Source organism: Coregonus lavaretus (genome assembly GCF_964263955.1).
Source record: "Coregonus lavaretus genome assembly, chromosome: 7".
Taxonomy (NCBI): Eukaryota; Metazoa; Chordata; class Actinopteri; order Salmoniformes; family Salmonidae; genus Coregonus; species Coregonus lavaretus.
In genome coordinates this window covers 43,713,427-43,735,449 of record NC_139994.1, presented here as the reverse complement: position 1 = coordinate 43,735,449, position 22,023 = coordinate 43,713,427, and the positions used below count along the sequence as shown (strand labels likewise).

The following is a 22,023-nucleotide window of genomic DNA, read 5'->3' as shown; positions in this document are numbered from 1 at the left end:
ACCTCACCCTGGCTAGCAGTGGGAGAATACAGGACAGCGGAGGGAATGCATACAGGAGAACTCTCGGCCACGGTTGGTGCGCGAAGGCGTCCCTTCCCAGTGGCGGTTCGTCCTGTTCCCTCAGAGAAAACCACAGAGGACATTGCGCGTTCACGCGTGACGCGAATAGGTCCACCTCGGCTCTCCCGAATTGTTCCCAAATCTGGAGAACAATGTCCGGATGCAGACACCACTCGTCGTCTCGAGGACCCGCTCTTGACATGAGGTCTGCTCCTACGTTCAAGTAGCCCGGAATGTGTGCTGCTCTCAATGAGCGAAGGTGCTCGTGAGCCCACAGCCACAATTCCTCTGCCACCCGATGGAGAGCAGGAGACCTGACTCCTCCCTGGCGATTTATGTGAGCTACTGTGGTCCGGTTGTCTGACCAGACCAGCACATCGCGACCCCGAAGGGTAGACGCGAAGTGGGTCAGAACCAGTCGAACCGTTTCCAACTCCAAGAGGTTGATATGACGACCTGATTGAGGCCACACACCTCCTATCGCTTGGGTCTGACATGTCCCTCCCCATCCCGTCAGGGACGCATCCGTGAATACTGGGATGTGAGAGGACACCTTTCCTATCGGGACTCCGTGCGTGAGAACGCGCGGGTTTCTCCAATAGTTCAGATCTGCACTGAGCGAGAGGGGAACCACCACCAACCGATGACGTTGACGCAATGGGTCTAGTCTTGGTTGGGCGAACCATCGCTGCATCCTGCGCATATGCAGGAGTCCCAGCGGAACCACAGAGTGGGCTGACGACATGAGACCCAAAAGTGACATGATCGACAGCGCCGTCACCGTGTGATTCGGACGACACTTCCTCAGGGCTAGCAACAAGGCTACCCTTCGGGGGTCCGAAATTCGAGCCCTCATCCTCACAGTGTCTAGCTGTATCCCCAGGTAGACACTCTGATGAGTGGGCCAGGGCGCGCTCTTTTTCCAATTCACAGCAAACCCCAGACTTGTGAGATGCATCACTGTCTGTGTTGTGTGAGTGATCGCCAGCTCTGCTGACGGGGCGAGAACCAATAGATCATCCAGGTAGGCTAGTAGCCGTATTCCCTGACGACGCAACGGTTCCAATGCCGCCTCCACACACTTGGAAAATGTGCGAGGTGCCAGGGCGTACCCAAATGGCATCCTCGTGTATTCGTACGCCACCCCTTGAAAGGCGAACCACAGAAACTTCCTGTGACCGAGGCCATAGCCTGCGACAGGGCACCATCCCCAGCAAGCGATTGCGTCATCGTAGGTGACTGCAAACCGTTATTAGAGCCACTCACTACAATACTCCTCGAAGTCTGTAATATGAGGTCTCTATGAGGTAACACAAGGCGGCGCCTTGATACCGTCTTACCCTTCACCTTCTGTGTGTGTTCAACTCTGCACCTCTGGTGGGTTGAGTCACGCTCAGTGTGGTGAGTATTAGCGCATTCAAAGGAAAGTGGGGGCGCCGATACACTGGGCACCTTCGTGACCGTGGTAATCGGGCCCTCCGTGAACGCAGCATGGGTCTGAATCGCACTAACCGAGACCTTAGTCTGCGATAGTGCGCCATCCCCAAATAGCGGCTGCGTCATCATGTCTCCTGACTGAGACTGCAGCCTGCTATGAGATACACTCACTACAGTACTCCTTGGGTTCTGTAATGTGAGGTCTCTTTGAGATAAGCCAAGACGGTGTCTTGGTATCTTTCCTCCCTTCACCTCCTGTGTGCGTTCAGCTCTGCACCTCTGGTGGGCTGAACTACGCTCAGTGTGGTGAGTATTAGCGCGTTCAGAAAGAAGTGGGGGCGCCGATACACTGGGCACCTTCGTGACCGTGGTAATCGGGCCCTCCGTGAACGCAGCATGGGTCTGAATCGCACTAACCGAGACCTTAGTCTGCGATAGTGCGCCATCCCCAACTAGCGGCTGCATCATCATGTCTCCTGACTGAGACTGCAGCCTGCTATGAGAGGCACTCACTACAGTACTCCTTGGAGTCTGTAATGTGAGGTCTCTTTGAGATAAACCAAGACGGCGTCTAGGTATTATTCCTCCTTTCACCTCCTGTGTGCGTTCAGCTCTGCACCTCTGGTGGGCTGAACTACACTCAGTGTGGTGAGCCTGGGCGCGTTCAGAAAAAGGTGGGGGCACCGATACACTGGGCACCTTCGTGACCGTGGTAATCGGGCCCTTCTTGAACGCAGCATGGGTCTGGGTCGTACTAACAGAGACCTTAGTCTGTGATAGTGCGCCATCCCCAATGTGGTTATTATCAGCGCGTTCTGAGAGAAACGGGGGCGCCGATACGTTGGTTACGCCCGTAACCGTAGTAATCAGGCCCTCCGTGAACGCGGCACGGGTCTGAACTGCACTGACTGAGGCGTTAGCCTGAGACAGAGCGCCGTCCCGAATAGCGGTCGCGTCATCATGCCATTATCTGGCTGAGACTGCAGCCTGCTATGTGAGACACTCACTACAGCACTCCTAGGAGTCTGTAAAGTGAGGCCTTTATAAGGTACACTTAATACCTTTTATATACCTGCCTTATGTGTGCGTTCAGCAACGCACCATGGTGGGCTGAGCTGCACTCATAGTGGTAAGAGAGAGAGCGAGAGTGAGGAAGGTCGAACGCTCTCGGATGTATTATGGAAAAGGGGCTCTTTTTTGACAGTGTCAAGTAGAGCCAACTCTTTATTACACACATCAACAAAAAACATTCTCCTCCATACACTCAACGGTAGGGTGGGGGGGGACAGTGGGCTCGGTCACAGCAGGCGCTGCGCCGTCTTCCGTTCTCTCCCCCTCGCCTGTCATAAACGGCGTCTCTTCTGGCCGCCCTTCGGGTGATGCCAGGATGACGCTTTAATGACCTCTCTCGCCGGCACCTCTGGCGCTGCAGGGGGGGGGGGGGGCGAGGCCCGCTCCCTTGCTGCTGGAGGCCGCCGTCTGACGCCAAGCTGTAGCGAGAGTAACGGCCGCCCTTCCTCATATCCACTTCCGGGTTGGAGGGAATGGGGGGCAGCTTAATCTCCCGCTGTTTAGCAGCCCACTCAATGAGACCTGAGAATTCAGAGCACAGAGAGGCTGTGGCGTCATCATCCAGGGATGTAATGACCTCACAATTTCCTGAAGGAAAAGGGGTGTTAAACATCTGGGTCAGTGTAATGAATTGTTCCAATAGAATATTCATTTCTTCCCCAATAGCCCTGTCATCTCCTGAGTCAGCGCCTTCAGATGATGCCTCAGAAGCTGAGACTAACACTGATAGCACATCCTCAAGAGGAATATCCTCCCTAAAAATGCCCAACGCTGCTTCCACTCATTCAAAAAAGGAGGGCGCAGCTGGCGCATAGTGGGGGATTAATGAGGCCGTCCCTGGCGTGCTGTGTCCCTCGACCCACGAAACATATGTCAGGGGGGGTGACAGCCGCCAAGGGGAACAGCGACATTGAGCTCTGAAAAGAGCTTTTGTTAAATACTTACCCTATGGATAAGCTTGGTGTGCTCATTGTAGGACGACGTCGATGATCTGGAAAATCGACGGCGTTTTCTTCGTCCTGAGTCTTCTCTTCGTCTCTTCTTGGCTTCTTCAGTCTAGTCCAGTCGCTGAAGATAAAGGGAGGCAGATTGAGGGGAGGCATCCCCTCTTATAGGGACACCTGTACTCCTATTGGCTGCAGGTGTGTGCATAATTTTGTCTCAGGCTGATGCTGCCTTAGGGCAGAGGGTAAACCACTAGGAGCAGAGCTCCCCTATGGGGCGGAGCTCCACGATATAGAACAACAATCAAAGATAGCCAGGCTCAACTTAATTTGGTAGCTCACTTTTATGACCTATATACTCCCTAACTTCACTACTGCTCCCCCTCGCCCTGAGCAACATTCCAATGAGATAAACTAATCTCTTTCTCCTGGTTATACATTTTGTTAACCTTCAATTACCATCAGTAATCTAAAGATGGTAGTACACACAAAACATGATACAGATATCCCCAGTCCTAACCCATCAATAATGTTTGTATCAATCTAATTCCTCATAACTAATCCATAAAACCACTCAAAATTCCTCGAGTATACAATTATTATTTAATTGATTACCCTTAATCTGCTACATGTGATCTCATCTCAAATGATCCATTATCAATTATTTGATCAACCCCCTAGGAAAATCTGTCTCCCCTTCTATTACACAATTCAGTTATTTTTACCTTTATCTCCCCAATTTACTATTCCTTTCCTCATTGCAACTTGATGCATTGATGTTCTTAAAATGTAAACCTATTGTTTAATAACTTCATACTTATAACCAATGTTTTTTCAATCCATCATCCTAATAGTAAAAACGATATCCCATTGTTCACGTAACGAAACTAAATTATTTATTTTTTAGAATCCACCATTTATTTTCATACAATATTATAATAATAATAGAATATAATATGCCATTTGAATTCATCAAAGCACTTCCTTTCAGTAAAGTCTTTAGACTTCTACTTGAAATTTTCCAGCTCAATCTAACTCGCTGGACTGTCTCAATTTTTTCCCGCCAACCAGAGCCATAAATTATTCTCCTTTGTCCTCAACTCAATTTTCACAGCTCTATCGCCACTCAATCTCTTTAACCGTTCTCTCTGATTCGGCCCCAATCAATAAAACAAATACTTGATATCGTTGATAAGCATACACTTAATTACATTCCTATTATCTGAACTATGTACTGTCTCTCACCTCTCCCCCCCCCTCTCCTGCTCCTTCCTACATTACGGGGGAGGCGCGGGGACCTTCCCTACAAATCTTCCTTCTTAGGAAATAATGTCATTCGTACTTGTAACATATTTTCATAGACCTATCTAGAATACTACTAAAGCTATCTAATGCAACTTTTAATACACGTAAAAACTCTCTCTCCCTACACCCATTCCCCATTGAATAAGTGAGTCTTCCTAGTTACCCCCCACGCCTCAAATCTTCCATTCAGCATTAACCAACCAAACACTAAGTAGTATCCAGTTACCATTCACACCAGCCGTTGAATTCCCTCATACACACAGACTTCACCCCATGCCATCCAAATGCCCAACAAAACATAATAGCTCAATAGAACCCTCTATTGGCTCTCCACTATTTATACATTACTTCCATAACCACTTTAGTTATGGTCCGATTACCCATTAAACCTTATCACATAACCTTATCACGTAATCAAACAACGGCACAACCTTAAACCCATATCGGCCGGCTGGTAGCCCAGTAACCAAGAGCACCGTGTCAGCAACCGAGAGGTCGCCGGCTCCAATCCCCGAGCCGACCAGGCGAAAAATCTGCCGATGTGCCCCCGAGCAAGGCACCCAACCCCCACTGCTCCTGCAAGTCGCTCCGGACCAGAGCGTCTGCCAAATGACCAAAAATGCAAATGTAAATATTCTCTACTTTCTCACTCATGACGTACGTCTACGTTTGGGTGAGAAAGTTCATACGTATATATCGTTGGAAATTTATAGGTACCTCTCAAATAATCGCTTCGTGGTGTTTTTAGCCAATTCTTAATCGACACGAATCATTTCTTCAAACATTTTACCCGTTGAACCAAAAAATAGACTGTCCTATCTCCGACACTGCCCTTTCCTTTACCCCTGCAGTCACGATGGTTATGACCTGTTCTGTTACAGTATTTACACGGGGCCTTACACTCCCAAATATCCCTCTTTGTTACAGTTAAAGCACTTCCTCTCTCCTTCGCGCTTCCAAAATACCCTTGCTGTCTCTAGCCCCTCCCCTCGCTGTTTCTTCAAAATCCGTTCCACAGTTTACATGCATCTGCTTAATCATAACTTCTAACTTTTCCACATCGAGATGCCCAATAAATCCATACCTCTTCTCCCAAATGGATCCATAAAACATATTTCTTCGATCTCTTCCTAACATATATCTTTCATCCCCCGTTAATTCTCGGACCTCTTTAGAATATTTATTTCCCATGGTGGAAAAATAAGAAATCCCCCCGTTTAGTAATAATTCAATCCAGAATTATTTTCCTACAAGTTATTATTAGATGCGTCTCTTGAGCCAATGTTATGATCTGCTTTTGTAATTAAACATTTAAATTATCTAACCCGTAACCCAGAGTTTTTTTTTTTAACTCCGGTTTCATGAAAGGGGTAAGATAACCATTTTTTCTCACGCGATCTATTTCGTCCCTCCTTGAAACAATTATCACGTATTTCGATGGATCATTAAGTCTCACACGTACACAGCATTTTACGATTTATTTCTAACACTATCCGTAACCTAGAGGTCGTAACTGCTCCAGTTTCATGAAATAGACAGTTAGAGCAAATCCCCAGTTGTCTATGCAACTTTTGACTTATCTATCTTACACGATGATAATTATCTCCCTTCCTGTTTATATTGTAACACTGTACCCCGTACAATCTCAATATTAACTCGTTTATTTTGGTGATGGCCATTCACCTTGAGTCATTTCAGACCCCCTCCCTTTTAATTCTCTTATGAGATTTTGGTAACTATTCTCTGCCCTCCACAATAATAACTATTCTCATACAAGTTCAAATCATTTCACCAAAATCCATGAATAAAAATTACTGACCTTTTCCTTGCACTTTGGAATTAAATGCTTTTTCAAACTCGTTAACGTCTTTATCGTTCATAAGATTAATCACCGGCCTGTTTATAACCTTAACGTCGAAGGCCAGGACTATTCTCCACGGATGCAATCACCCGCACGTGCACGGTTTCGGTGTCCTTAGAACGACAAAGACGTATTTTAAGATCCGGCTCGAAGGACCACTTGTCATGAGAATTTCTATCTCTAATTCAACCTAAGCTTGAATCATTACCTGGGGTTGTAAGGCTCTGGTTTTAATCATAAATGATTCAAGGTCCACAACCAGCAAGAATGATCTGTATTTTTTTAAATTCATGGTGAGCTCTGGCGCCAAAACCTATACACTCCTGTTTTATACCCCTTGACACACAAAGGCACTTTGCTCTGCCCACCTTTAGGAGGCTTTTTTTTAACCAGTTTTCTCAGTCCCCTTCACCCTGGAATGTTTAGTCCCGCCCCCCTCTGTTAGTGGGTTGCCACTACATTATAACTCTACACCGTTCACACATTTATACTGTATTTGGGGTGAAATCCTTTAGTCATTATTCTTAAAATACAAATTAATCTAACAGCGAAATTTATAAAAACTGAACTTGACGTGAGAATGTGCTTAACTTCCCGCCAACTTTAGACGATGCGTACGCAGTTTCTAGTGGTTGAAGTATTGCATTGCATGCAGGCAAGTAGAACATTGCAAGCAGGCAAGTAGCCTAATATTTCAACCTTGTCTCAGAGCATTTCCTATTATTCTGTACACTCCATTTAGTATGCTATGTTACGTTTCGTATGGTATGCATTAATTTGTGGATGTCCACCATCCATTTCTTATATGTAACAAATTCGTACAATATGTTATGAATTTGCAGTAGATACAGTTGAAGTCGGAAGTTTACATACAGTGAGGGAAAAAAGTATTTGATCCCCTGCTGATTTTGTACGTTTGCCCACTGACAAAGACAGGATCAGTCTGTAATTTTAATGGTAGGTTTATTTGAACAGTGAGAGACAGAATAACAACCAAAAAATCCAGAAAAACACAACTCGAGGGAGATTGACAGTTATTTTGTGTTTCTTCCATTTGCGAATAATCGCACCAACTGTTGTCACCTTCTCACCAAGCTGCTTGCCGATGGTTTTGTAGCCCATTCCAGCCTTGTGTAGGTCTACAATCTTGTCCCTGACATCCTTGGAGAGCTCTTGGATGCGTATTCCAGCATGACAATGACCCAAAACACATGACCAAGGCAACAAAGGAGTGGCTCAAGAAGAAGCACATTAAGGTACTGGAGTGGCCTAGCCAGTCTCCAGACCTTAATCATATAGAAAATCTGTGGAGGGAGCTGAAGGTTCAAGTTGCCAAACGTCAGCTTCGAAACCTTAATGACTTGGAGAAGATCTGCAAAGAGGAGTGGGACAAAATCCCTCCTGAGATGTGTGCAAACCTGGTGGCCAACTACAAGAAACGCATTTTTCTGGATTTTTGTTGTTGTTATTCTGTCTCTCACTGTTCAAATAAACCTACCATTAAAATGATAGACTGATCATGTCTTTGTCAGTGGGAAAACGTACAAAATCAGCAGGGGATCAAATACTTGTCCCCCCTCACTGTACACCTTAGCCAAAAACATTTAAACTCAGTTTTTCACAATTCCTGACATTTAATCCTAGTAAAAATTCCCTGTTTCAGGTCTGTTAGGATCACCACTTTATTTTAAGAATGTGAAATGTCAGAATAATAGTAGAGAGAATTATTTATTTTAGCTTTTATTTCTTTCATCACATTCCCAGTGGGACAGAAGTTTACACACACTCAATTAGTATTTGGTAGCATTGCCTTTAATTTGTTTAACTTGGGTCAAACGTTTCTGGTAGCCTTCCACAAGCTTCCCACAATACATTTGGTGAATTTTGGCCCATTCCTCCTGACAGAGCTGGTGTAACTAAGTCAGATTTGTAGGCCTACTTGCTCCGAAAACTTGAGCGTGCATAACTATTCACCCCCCCCCCCCCCCCAACAAAGTCAATACTTTGTAGAGCCACCTTTTGCAGCAATTACAGCTGCAAGTCTCTTGGGGTATGTCTCTATAAGCTTGGCACATCTAGCTACTGGGAGTTTTGCCCATTCTTCAAGGCAAAACTTCTCCAGCTCCTTCAAGTTGGATGGGTTCCGCTGGTGTACAGCAATCTTTAAGTCATACCACAGATTCTCAATTGGATTGAGGTCTGGGCTTGACTAGGCCATTCCAAGACACATTTACATTTTTGATGGCCAAAAAACTCAATTCTAGTCTCATCTGACCAGCGTACCTTCTTCCATATGTTTGGGGAGTCCCCCACATGCCCTTTGGACGAACACCAAACGGGTTTGCTTATTTTTTTCTTTAAGCAATGGCTTTTTTCTGGCCACTCTTCCGTAAAGCCCAGCTCTGTGTTGTGTACGGCTTAAAGTGGTCCTATGGACAGATACTCCAATCTCCGCTGTGAAGCTTTGCAGCTCCTTCAGGGTTATCTTTGGTCTCTTTGTTGCCTCTCATATTAATGCCCTCCTTGCCTGGTCCATACATTTTGGTGGGCGGCCCGCTCTTGGCAGGTTTGTTGTGGTGGCATATTCTTTCAATTTTTTTATAATGGATTTAATGGTGCTCCGTGGGATGTTCAAAGTTTCTGATATTTTTTTATAACCCAACCCTGATCTGTACTTCTCCACAACTTTGTCCCTGACCTGTTTGGAGAGCTCCTTGGTCTTCATGGTGCCGCTTGGTTGGTGGTGCCCCTTGCTTAGTGGTGTTTCAGACTCTGGGGACTTTCAGAACAGGTGTATATATACTGAGATCATGTGACACAGATTGCACACAGGTGGACTTTATTTAACTAATTATGTGACTTCTGAAGGTAATTGGTTGCACCAGATCTTATTTAGGGGCTTCACAGCAAAGGGGTTGAATACATATGCAGGCACCACTTTTCCGTTATTTATTTGTAAGTTATTTTTTTCATTTCACTTCACCAATTTGGACTATTTTGTTTTTCCATTACATGAAATCCAAATAAAAATCAATTTAAATTACAGGTTGTAATGCAACAAAATAGGAAAAATGCCAAGGGGGATGAATACTTTTGCAAGGCACTGTAGGTGGCTAAAGTTAGCTAGGCTAGCCGTTAGGGTTAGGGATTAAGGTTAGGGTTAACTGGGCCACCTGTAGCTCAGTTGGTAGGATGGCGCTTGCAACGCCAGGGTTGTGGGTTCAATTCCCATGGGGGGCCAGTATGGAAGTAAAAAAACGATGCACTAACTGTAAGTTGCTCTGGATAAGAGCGTCTGTTAAATGACTAAAATGTTAAGGTTATGAGTTAGGTTAAAGGGTATTAGCTAAAGTTGTCCATGATGAGATTCGAACACGGAACCTTTTGGTTGCTAGACGTTCACAATATACACCCACCCACCCTCCTTTCGTTTTTGCCTTAAGTAACCTTCTGTCTTATGTAACCATACAAAACTTAACATAGCATACTAATTTGAGCTTCCGAATCTATTGTATGAGACCAAGCTGAGTATTTTGTGCAAATGGGGGGGATATGATGACACGCTTATTCATAAAAATAAAATAAACTGGTAAATATAACAAGATGCAATCATTTGCCATTAGTAGAAGAGTGAAAATAAACATGTTTGCATTCTAAAATAGTTAGAAATATGCATCTATTTCCTATTTCATTACCATGATCATTGCAGAATAAATTCCTGACCTTTTATGACTGTGATGGTTTCATACTTGTGAAGTAGCCTACAATGTCCCAGATCTCATTTAATTGGACCCACGTTACTGTTAAATCGCTCAACTATTTCAAGTATTTTGCTCTATGCGATCCGATGTGCAGTTTTTTTTTTTTTTTTCAATGTCTCAAGTAGTTCCCTTTTTGTTTTCTCAATTTGATTGGGTGCAATTGTGTTGCCAGAACCAGCTGGCTGCAGGGACTCTTTAGGTTAATCTCCTTGCAGGTTAGGGCTTTGTGAGGGAAGGTTTGGGCATATAAATATTTTTGTACATGCACAGTCTTTTCAGAAATGGCACGTAGCTATTTAGTGTGAAATGTACTAAACGTTTATAAATGAGGCCCCAGGACTCCGTCCCAGGACTGAAGTTCAGGAAAGAGATATAGACTTGATACTATATCATTGGATTCCCAAAACAAACAAAGTTGTGTGACAGGTTATGTGATAGCGTGGCCAAGTGGTCTAAGGCGCTCCAATCTCTTTAGGGACGTGGGTTCAAATTCCACTGCTGTCAGGGTTACTTTTGATCATAGTGGACTACTAAATGGAACAGTTGGAGGGACTCTAAGGATAGGTTTGGGAAACACTGGTATAAGTTGTTTGAGCCAAAAGGTAACTAGAGCCCTCAACTGTTAGAAGGTCAACATTTTATTCTAGAGAGGTGGTCCAACTGTCAGTCAGTGGCTGTTGTTGGCCAGTTGCTTTCTGGGTATAGACCTTTTGAAGCAGAGTCACTGTGCATTGGCCAATGAGTCAACTTATGACATGTAGTACACACATGTACATGCCATACACACACACAAAGAGTCCCCTGTCCAGTGGGTATACTGTCCTTCAGTGGAGGCTGCTGAGGGGAGGATGGCACATAGTAATGGCTGGAATCAAGTCAATGGAATGGTATCAAACACATGGAAACCATGGTTGATACCATTCCATTGACTAATTCCAGCCATTATTATGATACATCTTCCCCTCAGCAGCCTCCACTGCTGTACTTGTACATCAACTCTGCCTCTTGCTACAGAAACAGGAGATAAGCTCCAGCCCCATTCTGGCTCAGACAAGGCTTACTAATACGTACACACCATTGACTATGACACACAAAAATATAATGAGGGACAGTTGAGGCGGTAAGATGTACATGAACACTTTTATTGCAATAGCTCTATCGAAAGCAAAAAAGTCTGATAAATATAAACACTATGCAATGCTCCAAATTCCTCCACTAGGACTTCACCCCCATTCCCCTTTCCCTCCTGAAGTAAGAGAGAAAGAGGGGAAAACAAAAAGGCGCCTGGAGGCGCAATTAACATGAAAAAAATACTATTATATGTACGGGGGTGGGGGTGAACCAAGAACAGTTCTAATTTTTAAATCATGTATTTTTTTATTTTTTTTTACACCTTTTCTTTTTCGTAAGGACATATGTTGCAGAGAAATATAATGCACATACGAGGATCAACACCTCCACCGTATGAAGAACTGTCTGTTCCATAAAGCTAAATAACAATGGCATTAAATTCTGAAAGAAAACACAGGTAGCAATGAAAATGACATCATCATCGTTGTGGTTGCCATCAATCAACAGCATTCAAATTGTTATTTTGTAGAACTACACAGCAGCAAATAAAATAGTAATAGTTACAAAACAGAGGTTATTTTTTTATTCTGTTTTTTACAAAACTGCTAAATGTCTACGTCCTCATACTCTTGAAAACAAGTTAAGCCCACTGTCTCCGTTTAGTTAAAAAATCATTTTAAACCCCCGTCTTTAAGAGGTCAACCAAAAGTATCAACACAACACCCAAAAAACTATGGAGATTTAACTTATGCTTTCTATAAACTAGATAAAAAAAGAAAAAAATACTGTTGCACATTTATTTATGCAGTACCGTTTAGTTCCTCTGTAATATATTACGTAGTTATTATTAGAATTTCAAATTTCCCCATTATTTTCTAAAATAGTTTCTTATTATCGTTAACTCGAAACGCTACGGCTCTGTTCCAACATCCACACTAGCATACTACTTAGTATGCACACTAGTAGCTAGTCACACACTACTGAGAATACATGTCCAATACATTGCTAGTATGGAGTTTGGGACGTAACCATAGTGGCCTATAATATATCATCAACAGAACATCAGGACAGTACAAAGTAGAATCATCATCCACCAAATAGTATAGAACTGAACAAGGCTATTATGAGTATCGATTATCAAGCCTATTTTTGATTGAATTGATTAGGAAATTGATTAAGTAAAACTTCTCAATCACAGAAAGTCTTGCCAAATAAAGCTTTTGTATTGGTCAAATCTAATAGCTCAAAGCCAAGAAGCGCTGCAGCGTAACCAAAAATAAATAAATCACAGTACAGCCTTTAAATGTGTTCCAACCATAGAATTAGAATGATGATAATTCCAGTTCTATGGTTCCAGCCTTGGGTAGGTATAGTAACAGTTCCTTTTCCATAACATACAGTAACAGTAGGTTCTGTGCCCCATAACTGTACCATATAAGACATTGGTTGTCCCAAATGGGGTAACTCACACTATTTGTCCCAATTGGGGTAACTCACACTATTTCCAGGAGGGGTAGCTAGATGGATGGGATCTGACGGGTTGTTGAAGGGTTTCGTGGGTCAACTTTTTCACATTGTCCACTTTTCTGCACCAACAAATATATAATCTTTATACTGAAGTTAACGCACCGACAAAACGTACTATGGTACTTTTGAGCCCTTCTAATCCCCCCCCTCTTCTCAACAAGCATCAAGCTCTTTTTTATTTTCACTGACATTTTGGTTCAGTCATCATCATTTCAAATGACTAAGGGAGATGGAGAAAGAGGGAAGAGAAAGGAGAGGGGGAAGGGAGTGAGCGAATGAAATAAAACAGTCACACAACAGTCACACACACAAGTCACACAATCGATAGTGCCACCATCTTCTCCTCCCTCTATCCTCCTGTCTCTCCCCACCCCTCCCACACCCAGAGAGGGTTAACTATATAAAAGGCTGAAAGAGATTACACAGAAAAATACACAACAGTACTCCAGCAGAACTCACTGCTTTCAGCCTTTCAGAAGGGAGAGACAGGAGGGTAAAACATTGAGGGATACATCTTTTTTTTAAAGGCTTGGCACACGAGTCAAAATACTGAAATGAAAGAAAATGAAAAAGAGCTAAACCTACAGCTGGCTTTCAGTTAGGATGGTAACATGACTTTTCTAACGGAGTCATCTTGCTGTGTGGTGAATCGATGGTGGAAATGTGTGTTGTTGTGGCAAGATGTAAAGATGTGCGAGGGCTGCTGTTCTGTTGAGATTAATAAAGCAAATGATTCCAAGCAACATATTGGACGAAGTATTTTATCTTACTTGTACCTCATCTCTTGTTTTTAACCCTTTGTTGTAGCTACACTTTCCAGCGCTAACCCTAAAGTAACGTTGTCATATCCGGCAAACATCTCAACTGGTTCTTGTGGATCCCAGTTTAGGCCGAGAATAGACCCTCACTCCCCCTCCGCTCTCTCTCCCCCTCACTACGGCCAGCCTACATGCTTGGCAATGGGAGGGGTCTAGCGTGCTTAACCAGGGAAGTTAAAGCTGGCAGAGGTGTGTGTGTGTCTATGTGTATTGATTGTGTGTTTGTCTGTGTGTATTGAGTGTGTGTGCACCTTGGGGGGGGGGGTAGTTACTGGAACCCCTAACGTCACCCAGCACCCTTACTGATGGACTAGTGGAGTCACAGCAACAGGGGGCGTTGCCAAGCCTAAACGGGACGTGTGTGTTTTTGTGTGTGGTCAGTTACTGTAGCCAGGGCCGTAACTACATGAGGCCACAGAGGTCCGGACCTCTAATCTTTTCTAATAAAAATAATTACAAAAAATATTTTTTACACAATAACAAAGAATCTATTATGGGTCAACATCTAAATATTGCTTTCAGCATTGATCAAATCTCAGAACGCTCACATTCTTGAGCTGACAGTTTTAAATCCAGCTGGCTTCTTTGCGAACGAGTGGAATCAGGAACAGTGGTTTGTTTATTATGTTTGCCTGTGTCCCCCGGATTTGCCTCCCGGATTTTCCTTTTTAGCAGCACATTCACCACTCTCTCAAATGGCTAACTCCGCCCTCTTGTGGCACAGACTGAGGGCCTGAGACATGAAAACGAACTACCCCAGCTCGGAATCGGCTCAAGTAGGCAACTAGAGACGTTGCTGACAGTGTGTTTGTGAGATGACAGACAAAAGGCAATTTTTAAACAGTCCCGCCACTCTTGCTGTGTCTACAGACATCCGCCAAACTAACAAAAACCGACTATCTGAGAATGAGCGCACAACTGGTAAATAGTCACTTATAGATATGTCAGTCAGGTGGCTAGCTGCCGGCAGAGACCTCGATTGCAGTAATGTTGAAGGGCTCTGGCTTGTATTACTTAGCCAGCTAGAAGGATGAAGTAAGAAGCTTATGTTAAATGAAGCCTACCTCAACAGGAGCAAAAAATTGGCTCAGTTCTCACAATAACTTTGCTTTACAGAGAGTAGGCTACTGAGACAGACAGTGATGTGGCACTCAGTGTTGAGGTTGAGGCAGGCTGCAATGGAAGCAGAGGAGAGGGAGATTAGTACACTGGTTCCCAAACTTGGGTCTGGGCCCCATGTGGGGTCCCCTGAGAAAATCGGAACTAATCTTTTAAAACAGGTTAGGAACTTCAAAGATATGTTTCAATATGAACTTCTCCGCATGGCCTATCTTCAAATCAAAATGCAAACAATACAGCACAATAAAAATGACATACGTTTTCGTTTATATTGGTAGCTGTTTACCACTGGAGTTTATAGTTGACCCATTACCCACTTTTTCTTTTTTACCACTACATCACTGATATTAATACAGAATTGTAATATTCTAATAATTCATGTGAATGTGATAATACGATCTGTGTGCACGTTTGATGTCTGTTTGTGCAGAGCTTGATTAGTAATGCCTAGGAATAGAAATGTGAACGCTATGTAATTATCATTACAACTGACTCAACAGTCGCTGATGCTACGTGTCAGTTTGAATCATTACAATTGTATAGCTAATATATGTTTGTAGATCGACTGAGGTGAATGAATGAACCTACAGCAGCCAAGGTAATAATGGCTGTCGTAATTACGCTTGTTTTTGCTGTTCTACAAATAGCATTTTTTATTGTATAGAAATGCAGTAAATGAGCTTCAACGTCCCCCAAAAAGTCCGGACCTCACTAAAACCTTGGTTACGGCCCTGACTGTAGCCTAAAGAGGACAGACAAGCAGCCAGATATGTGAAAGTGTATGACATTGTCTGTCTGTCTGTGTGTGTGTGTGTGTGTATTATTATATGTCTGTGTGTGTGTGCCACACTGTACCAGACCTGTGCTAATAAGGCCCTTAAGTGGAAATAAAGTACCTGCTTCTTTTATGGAAAATATTTTTCACCAGGAAAACTGGGACTATCGTTGAGTCCAGTACCATTTTCTGCTTGCTAATAGAAAAATACTGAATAAATCATGTTAGAATAACACATGCACTATGTGGCTATAAATACATTTAGCAGTTTCTCAGTGAGAAGATAAGAGTAAACTCTAGGATAAGAGTAATACTTAACAGTAAACTCTACTGACCAGTCTCAACCCAGTCTAAGAGATGTATTATTATTTGGCTATTATTATTAATATACAGCAATTCTGTGTTTGAGCGAAGCTCCCTTTTTGCTCTGTAGATCAGAAATAATGTTTTTATATCTAAAGTCCTTTAACGATGAGAGCAGCCTCAAAACCTGCCACTGAGGAAACAAAGATCTGAAATTAAAAAAGTCAACAAAAAAATTTTGAAAATGCGAGCGCCTTCAGTCTTCATCTTCGTGATGTTGTTGTTCAAAGGGAGCGTGACCTTGTGGGCCAGCCTTGGGGTCGAGGTTGAAGGTCAAAGGGTGGTGGTGTGGTGCCGGAGGGACTTAGTCAGGGGGTCTGTAGTACACCCCTCTATCTCAGATCAGATCCCTCCACCCAGCTTTAGTCTGTGGAGAGAGAGAGAGAGAGAGAGAGAGATTATCAGTTAACTTCACCAAAACAGTTGGTAAAGAAGCATGTCCCCTCGTGGCCTCAGCAAACCTGATTTTACACACGCACAGGTTCTGGTAGTGGATTGGATTGGGCTGGGCTCTGGCTGGCCTTGTGTGTGTTCTGAATGTGTGTGCGCGTATCCCCTGTATCTAAAGCGTGTGTGTATATCCCGTGTGGCATGCACGCATGCCTGTGTGTGTGCGTGCGTGCGTGTTTTAAGGCTGGCCCCAGTTGACCCTGAGCAGGGCTTTGATAGGGGGCTTTGTCCTGTTATAACAATGGCTGCTGGGTCACAATACAGATGCTTTGAGAGAGGGCTTCAGCTGTGGACGGGCTGGAGCGACAGGAATGCTGGCTAACGCTTTCTATCTGTCTGTTTGTTGGGGGGGTGGATGGAGAAAGGAGAGGGCGGAGATGGGGACACAGAAAGAGAGTGAGCGAGCGAGAGAGAGAGGAAGAGAAGGAGAGGGGAGAGATAGGGGGAAACAGAGCGAGAGATAGAGAGGGAGAGAGATGAGACAGAGCGAGAGAGAAGAGGTGGACAGAGGTCTTTGGGATCTTTTCAAAGCAGTTGACTTTGACCATAACAATATGCTCAGGCTCCGACCACTGCAGGACACTACTGTACAACAGCCTCAACTGACCCCCTTTGGCAATGAAGCCCCTTATAGACTTTGGTCCTCTGTAGCTCAGCTGGTAGAGCACGGCGCTTGTAACGCCAAGGTAGTTGGTTCGATCCCCGGGACCACCCATACACAAAAATGTATGCACGCATGACTGTAAGTCACTTTGGATAAAAGCGTCTGCTAAATGGCATATTTAGACTTCCAGTAATTGCACTAACACTAGTTAGCAATTAAGCAAACACTAGAGAGCAACTTTCTTCAAATTGCACGCAGACACATAAAAATGATATCCACAAGTTAATCTGACTCTGGGGAAGTAGATAAAGGGCATTGGCAAAATCCCAAACTATCCATTTAAGTCTACTTACCTCGACTAGGGTTAGGTTGGTTAAACTGGGTCATATTCATTAGTACACAACGTAGCAAACGTTTTACAATGAAAAAAAAACTACAACAAGTGTTTCTTAGTGAACAAATTCAGGTAGGTCCATCCCTGTTTGCTTCCTGGTCAGGTCTGGGTTAGGATTAAGTTCTGCGGTAAAAGGTCAAGTGTTAATCAGCTTACAGGTTAAGTGTCCTTGATTAGCCGATATCCATTGTTGCTTTGGCACGGGGTCTGTCTGTGGTACAACACAGGACTACTTCACAGCTAGCTAAATACACAGCTAGCTTGGATACTGTCCTGTCTGTGGTACAACACAGGACTACTTCACAGCTAGCTAAATACACAGCTAGCTTGGATACTGTCCTGTCTGTGGTACAACACAGGACTACTTCACAGCTAACTAACTTTATAGCTAGCTTTGGCACTGTCCTACCTTTCCCTCCCTCTCTCTATTCCACATCTCTTTCACCCTTCTCTGCCTCTCGCTTTCCATCTTTCTATCAAATCTGTTTCTACCTTGTACCCTCTACCTGTTCTTTGCCCCCTTCTTTGCTCCTTTTCCCCCCTCATACATACAGTGCATTCGGAAAGTATTCAGACCCTTTGACTTTTTCCACATTTTTTGTTACGTTATATCCTTATTCTAAAATTAATTAAATAGTTGTTTTCCACATCAATCTACACACACACACACACACACAACCCCATAATGACGAAGCAAAAACAGATTAAGACATTTTTGCTAATTTATTAAAAATAAAAAAACGGAAATATTTCATTTACATAAGTATCCAGACCGTTTACTCAGTACCTTGTTGAAGCACCTTTGGCAGCAATTACAGCCTCGAGTCTTCTTGGGTATGACGCTACAAGCTTTGCACACCTGTATTTGGGAAGTTTCTCCCATTCTTCTCTGCAGATCCTCTCAAGCTCTATCAGGTTGGATAGGGAGCGTCCGGGCTCTGGCTGGGCCACTCAAGGACATTGAGACCTGTCCCGAAGCCACTCCTGCGTTGTGTTGGCTGTGTGCTTAGGGTCGTTGTCCTGTTGTAAAGTGAACCTTTGCCCTAGTCTGAGGTCCTGAGCGCTCTGGAGCAGGTTTTCATCAAGGATCTCTCGGTACTTTGCTCCATTCATCTTTCCCTCGATCCTGACTAGTCTCCCAGTCCCTGCCGCTGAATAACATCCCCACAGCATGATGCTTCCACCACCATGCTTCACGGTAGGGACGGTGCCAGGTTTCCTCCAGACGTGACGCTTGGCATTCAGGCCGAAGAGTTGAATCTTGGTTTCATCAGACCAGAGAATCTTGTTTCTCATGGTCTGAGAGTCTTTAGGTGCCTTTTGGCAAACTCCAAGCGGGCTGTCATGTGCCTTTTCCTGAAGAGTGGCTTCCGTCTAGCCACTCTACCATAAAGGCCTGATTGGTGGAGCGCTGCAGAGATGGTTGTCCTTCTGGAAGGTTCTCCCATCTCCACAGAGGAACTCTGTCAGAGTGACCATCGGGTTCTTGGTCACCTCCCTGACCAAGGCCCTTCCCCCTCGATTGCTCAGTTTGGATGGGCGGCCAGCTCTAGGAAGAGTTGGTGGTTCCAAACTTCTTCCATTTAAGAATGATGGAGGCCACTGTGTTCTTGGGGACCTTCAATGCTGCAGACATTTTTTGGTACCCTTCCCCAGATCTGTGCCTCAATACAATCCTGTCTCGGAGCTCTACGGACAATTCCTTTGACCTCATGGCTTGGTTGTTGCTCTGACATGCACTGTCAACTGTGGGACCTTATATAGACAGGTGTGTGCCTTTCCAAATCATGTCCAATCAATGGAATTTACCACAGGTGGACTCCAATCAAGTTGTAGAAACATCTCAAGGATGATCAATGGAAACAGGATGCACCTGAGCTCAATTTCAAGTTTCATAGCAAACGGTCTGAATACTTTTGGTATTTCTGTTTTCAATTTTTTATACATTTGCAAAGATTTCAAAAAAACGGTTTCTGCTTTGTCATTATGGGGTATTGTGTGTAGATTGATGAGGACAAATTATAATTTAATCCATTATAACACATATGGAATCATGTAGTAACCAAAGAAAGTGTTAAACAAATCAAAATATATTTTATATCTGAGATTCTTCAAATAGCCACCTTTTGCATTTATGACAACTTTGCACACTCTTGGCATTCTCTCAACCAGCTTCACCTGGAATGCATTTCCAACAGTCTTGAAGGAGTTCCCACATATGCTGAGCACTTGTTGGCTGCTTTTCCTTCACTCTGCGGTCTGACTCATCCCAAACCATCTCAATTTGGTTGAGGTCGGGGGATTGTGGAGGCCAGGTCATCTGATGCAGCACTCCATCACTCTCCTTCTTGGTAAAATAACCCTTACACAGCCTGGAGGTGTGTTGGGTCATTGTCCTGTTGAAAAACAAATGATTGTCCCACTAAGCCCAAACCAGAAGGGATGGCGTATCGCTGCAGAGTGCGGTGGTAACCATGTTGGTTAAGTATGCCTTGAGTTCTAAATAAATCACAGACAGTGTCACCAGCAAAGCACCCCCACACCATAGCACCTCCTCCTTCACGCTTTACGGTGGAAAATACACATCCGGAGATCATCCGTTCACCCACACTGCGTCTCACAAAGACACAGCGGTTGGAACCAAAAATCTCCAATTTGGACTCCAGACCAAAGGACATATTTCCACCAGTATAATGTCCATTGCTCTTGTTTCTTGGCCCAAGCAAGTCTCTTCTTATTATTGTTGTCCTTCAGTAGTGGTTTCTTTGCAGCAATTCGACCATGAAGGCCTGATGTTGAGATGTGTCTGTTACTTTAACTCTGTGAAGCATTTATTTGGGCTGCAATTTCTGAGGCTGGTAACTAATGAACTTATCCTCTGGAGCAGAGGTAACTTTGGGTCTACCATTCCTGTGGCGGTCCTCATGAGAGCCTGTTTCATCATAGCGCTTGATGGTTTTTGCGACTGCACTTCAAGAAACGTTCAGAGTTGAAATGTTCCGGATTGACTGACCTTCATGTCGTAAAGTAATGACGGACTGTCGTTTCTCTTTGCTTATTTGAGCTGTTCTTGCCATAATATGGACTTGGTCTTTTACCAAATAGGGCCATCTTATGTATATCCCCCCTACCTTGTCAGAACACAACTGATTGGCTCAAATGCATTAAGAAGGATAGAAATTCCACAAATTAACTTTTAAGAAGGCACACTTGTTAATTGAAATGCATTCCAGGTGACTAACTCATGAAGCTGATTGAGAGAATGCCAAGAGTGTGCAAACCTGTCATCAAGGCAAAGGGTGGCTATTTGAAGAATCTTAAATATATTTTGATTTGTTTAACACTTTTTTGGTTACTACATGATTCCATATGTGTTATTTAATAGTTTTGATGTCTTCACTATTATTCTACAATGTAGAAAATAGTACAAATAAAGAAAAACTATTGAATGAGGTGGTGTTCTAAAACTTTTGACTGGTAGTGTATATCTATCTATCTCCCCTAATGTTAGCCCCGTCACTAAAGGTTCTTAAAAGGTCAAATGGCCACCAACGCCACTGTCCCAGGTTGAGCTGAGAAGACCAACTGCTGGACGGAAAAGGAGGAAGAGAAGGAATTAGCCTAGCTACATTGGAGACAAATTAATCCCACTTGAAAACCAATTAGACTCTACTCGTCCTCTCCACCTTTCCTTCTCTTCCTCCCACTCCGTTTGCTCACCCTCTTCCTCCACCCATCTCTCTAGTTTAGGGACTTGGGGTCAGTTCCATCCAACGGGCTCAAGTCCAATAGGTAAATGCCCTAATTAAATGATGGGATGCATGAGTCGAAATAGGCCTAGTGGTAATGCCATCCACCCATGTCAACGTGGTCTCACATCCATTTGTATAACATTATACGTTTTTGAGTTACATAGTACAGGTCAAAACGAACGTGTACTATGTTACATCTAGTCGGAGTGACCAGGCTGCCCATGTGGCTTCTCAACACTCAGTGCCTTGCCTCCCCCCAATCGCCTCTTCACTGAAATGGGGAGTGCAATCCTTCCATTTGTCCTAAGGATCTGTGTGTGTGTGTGCGTGCGTGGCCTAAAGGTCTGTGTCAGTCCGTCCCAGACGCGCCCATGACAAGGTGGTCATGGCCAAGGGCCGGGGAGATAGATGATGGGTGAGGGGTGGCACACACACAAACTACAGTAAGAAAAACTTGAGTGATGCGACACACAAGAACGATTTAACGTAAATAACGATACTATATTCTACTGGCTGACAAGGAATTACCTTTCAAGCCAAACCCATTATGTAGAGTTAGAATCACAATGGGATGGAATTCTATGTTTGGAAGTCGGAACATTCTAAATTGATGTAATGGAACCCAAGAAGAGGAACTCTGTCTCTCCCAGAAACAGAACATGACAGTAACTATCCCATTGACACCTTTAGATCAGGGGTGTAGTTTATTAG

At 43.9% G+C, this 22,023-nt stretch overlaps 1 protein-coding gene across 1 annotated transcript in view; it reads right to left on the bottom strand.

Annotated features, from left to right (window-relative positions):
• Positions 1-11,560: 11,560 nt before the first annotated feature.
• LOC311132719 (insulin receptor substrate 2-B-like) overlaps positions 11,561-22,023 on the bottom strand; it is a 37,596-nt gene continuing 27,133 nt past the window's right edge. The window contains exon 2 of the mRNA XM_084166003.1: positions 11,561-16,479. Within this exon, the coding sequence (XP_084022129.1) occupies positions 16,475-16,479 (5 nt within the window). The 3' untranslated portion in view covers positions 11,561-16,474. The remainder of the gene's footprint in view (positions 16,480-22,023) is intronic.